Source organism: Cyprinodon variegatus, unplaced genomic scaffold (assembly GCF_000732505.1).
Source record: "Cyprinodon variegatus isolate N-32 unplaced genomic scaffold, C_variegatus-1.0 Scaffold218, whole genome shotgun sequence".
Taxonomy (NCBI): Eukaryota; Metazoa; Chordata; class Actinopteri; order Cyprinodontiformes; family Cyprinodontidae; genus Cyprinodon; species Cyprinodon variegatus.
Window position 1 is genome coordinate 680,043 of NW_015150671.1, and position 3,836 is coordinate 683,878.

The 3,836-nt window shown below is 42.6% G+C and overlaps 1 protein-coding gene across 2 annotated transcripts in view; it reads left to right on the plus strand.

The window, feature by feature from the left end:
* The first annotated feature begins 1,443 nt into the window (after positions 1–1,443).
* Positions 1,444–3,836, plus strand: part of LOC107088434 (armadillo repeat protein deleted in velo-cardio-facial syndrome-like) — a 26,819-nt gene continuing 24,426 nt past the window's right edge. For both annotated transcript variants that reach the window (XM_015380601.1, XM_015380602.1), the window contains exon 1: positions 1,444–1,777. In XM_015380601.1, the coding sequence (XP_015236087.1) occupies positions 1,757–1,777 (21 nt within the window). In that variant the 5' untranslated portion in view covers positions 1,444–1,756. The remainder of the gene's footprint in view (positions 1,778–3,836) is intronic.

The following is a 3,836-nucleotide window of genomic DNA, read 5'->3' on the forward strand; positions in this document are numbered from 1 at the left end:
TTTGTTTTGTTTCTTGCTTATTTGCTGTGTTCTGTACATTGGGGTATATAAACACATGTTTATTTCAGACATTTTCCCTTTCGGTTGTAGATCCTTTCAAATCTTAGTTCAGTTGTGTTCATACGATGATCTCTCTCCCAGTTTCCCTGCTTTCACCTGTCACAGTTGTTTCACATTTCCTCTGATTAGCTCATTTAGTTCCTTTCTCATTTTCCAACCCTGCTTCTGTATCAAAACTCCATCATTGACCCAGGTTGGATTATTTTTTACACTTTCCCTCTAGAATGTCCAGTGCCGTTCATTTCAAGGTTTTAAGTCTTGACTTGTTCTACATCAAAATCTTTCACTATATCTCAGACTCTTATCTGCCTGCATTAAGGTCCAACTGGAACATAAGAGCAGCATTAAATTCAAATCATGATCATTAAGGTACGTCACACTTTTTAGGTTTTAATTTTGAAGAAATTCAGAATATTGTGCCTCCTCTTCTTCCCTGTTGCAAATGATGTGCTACTCTGGTTTGGAAAATCACTGTCACATAAAATCCAGATGAAATGCTGTCTATAAAAATGTGTAGGGCTTCAATTGATTAACTACTTTTTCAAGGCACTGCCAATGAATCAAAGTTTAAAGATGGAGAAGTACTCAAGGGAGGGCTTCAAAATGGCCGACTGTGGACTCTAAAGGACTCTGAAAAGTAAAAGTTCTTATTGGCCCACTGAGGCCAATAAGAAACCCCAAATGCTCCTTGGTCGTTTTATTTGAGGATTCTAATAAATCAATGAGACAAAGAGAGCTGACAGAGTAATATGCTACCCATGATGTAGAATTTTCCTTTCCAATAATTGTGTTTAAATGTGACAGGACAGTGATTAACTTCTTCATCAGAATACGCAACATATCATCAACATAGCAATGGATCATTACTGAGATCTAAAGCAGGGAAGGCACCCCGCTTGGGGTCTCCATTGTTTAAACTCAGAATACGCCGCACAGGTTCAGATAGAAGTGCATATGTGGGAGGACAGTAATGGTCTGGCTTATTTTGCTCTCAAAGTGGAGCATATCTTTAGTATGAAGAGCGTTTCTCTGCTGTATGCAGTGCCTCATGCACCTTCCCCAGCCCTCCCTCCCTTCACCCCTCCTCAGCCCCTCACTCCTCTCCTTGCAATGCACCGCACATGGGTGACACAGGACTGAACCAGTGCAGGCTGCTCTGTGCTCCAGCTGCATCTGCTTCTGTGTCCACTGGGGAATGGTGTGTGCATGTGTGCTGTCATGTGTGCGCTACCCTGCCACAGGCACTGGGAAATATATGGGTGGGAGGGGGGGGAGGCACATGGACTGCAGGGGTCTGCACCTACCTGAGCCATTCACAGGCTCAGCATCACTCAGTTGATTCAGCACCTTGCTAATACCACACACATTAACTGCAGCACAGATCAGAGGAGGAGTGCAGTTATGAGAGGGGAAGGGAGAGGGAAAGAGGAAGAGGGAGAACGTCTGTGTTGAGCAAATGTGTACACGGTGCGTCTGTAGTGTGTGTTTGTGAGTGGAAGAGGAACAGAGGCAGAGAATGTGAGAGCAGGAGGGAGAGAAGCAGCGGACGTGTGTTGGTGGGAGCTGAGAGGAAGGATGGCTGCTCATGTTTGAACTGCCTCACATGCTCTCAAAAAAAGAAATCAGCAGAGCCATAGAAACACCCTGAGGGACGCATCTTGTTCATCATTTTTGGGGCGGCAGAAAAGACTGGGCAATGCCTGCTGAAGTGAAAGAGGTAAGTGTGTACTGGAATGGCTCTATTTGCTCTGCATCCTCCCTCTTTTTTAGCCCATCACTTTTTCTGCAGAGAACTGGCACTCCACAGCTTTGCTTTCTGCCTCTATTACGATGAATGAAAAAGGCATCACTTGCTTCACTCCCTTACCTCTCAGTGCTGCTTGGTGTGGTCTTCTTGTGCTTCTGTTGACATGATTCTAACATCTTTACCTCTTGTACCTGTGTGTGTGTGTTTGTGTTCAATTGCAAGAGGCAATGCATGCAACCTTAATACATGGTGGGGAGGGGGATAACTTTGATTGCATGGTCTCTGAGGGGGTTCATTCCGCACACACTCTGCCATGTTGTTGCAGGGAGACATTCAGTTTGACCATGCAGCATTTAACTGAGTGATGCGATAAGCGAGGAAAGGAAATGGAAACTTTCTCATTTGATTTTTCTCTGAGAAGTCGTTTCTATGCAGCTCGGTAATGTTAAGGTTAAGCATGACGTTATTGGTGTTTCTGCAGAACGCAAGTCTTTTAATGCACCTACAGTATAAGGTACCATTCCGACGCAGCTCCTATTTGCAGAGTGTCAATTCTCTACTCTCAAGGAATAAGCTCCACTGATTCAACAGATGCACAGATTTGCAAATGACTTGTTGTTGTAACAAAGTTGCAGTTATTATTTTCTATCATCACTTGACTGGTCATCTGTTTCATTTTTATCCCAGTTTAATATTTGTGTGACAGTCCAGCAGTTTCTCTTAAATAGGCCAGATCTCATTCAAGTGCAATTTTTTAAGGCCAATTTGCAAGTTGTCTTTTTCTTCAGAGAATAACTTTGAATTGCTTATGTCAGAAGTGGTTTGAATCAAGGTACATAATTCCTTCCCTTTAGTTGGCCTTGAAGCTTAAAGTTATTGTTTATTAGTATCTAACTCCTATCTCATCGTGTCTTCTGCTGTTTGGATTTTCACCTATAAGTCACATCAAACTCAAAGCCATCAAATTAACCTATTTGTGTCCCAGAGCACACTACTGATGGTCCAGCGAGTTATTTAAATAAGCTTTGACCCACCTACTAGCCCAGCTTCCGCTGAAGCTTAAATTAGGCATAGATAGAAGTACATAGAACTGTATTGTGCTTGCATCACAATTTGTGGCAGCATCATCCTGTGGAAATACTCTGCACAGTTAAAATGAAGTGAAAACTTCAGAGAGGTGGTATCCTCCTTCAATTCTTGTTGGAGAAATCGCTAAATCCTGCACAAAACATGTTTCTCCATGCAGGGGATTTGGTGCTCATCTAAAGCAGACTTGGAGCAACTTGACAGACTTGTTAAGTTGATGTTGCAATACAAAGATACAGAAGGCAAACAACCATGCACACACACACTTCTAGATATGAAAATGTTTGTAAAGCCAATGAACTCCCCAGTCATGTTTCTGGACTGAAGGAGAAGGCCATAGTGCTTGGAGAGAACCTGCATTCATGGGGAGAACAAACAAACTCCAAGCAGAAATCACCAACAACTTTCTTGCTGCAAGGCAACTGTGCCCTCAACATATCCACCATGAAGCCCCATTTATAGGTCACTCATTCCTAAATTTCCTTCTTCAGAGATTAGCACAATTGATTTACATGATAGAAAAGCTTTACACACCACCTTTGTGACAAAGATGCACAATAAAGATGCCAATGATTCCTGACATCACTGGGTGATGTGGTATTTTATTGTACTGTTGAAGCATCACAAGGCCAGATCTGCAGTTTCACAAAGCCAAGCCAAGCAGCACTTAACTTAGATCTGAGGCAAGTGCAAGTCATAGTTAATACTAGACAATAAGACCCCGCCTTTAGCTGGCCATGCTGCTCAGAGTCTTTGTGATGATGCTCTTTGTCTTTGGATCTCACATCTATTTGCCTGTTTCTGTGTAAGACACATCTGATTCAAAGTCTTCAGCTTGACATTTTTGGCTTCAAGAGTACTCTAAGTGAGTTATTACTCACACAATGGCCAAATGTCCCTGGGGTTTGAATCAGATAGAGTCAGCATCAAGAAAACCCCTGTG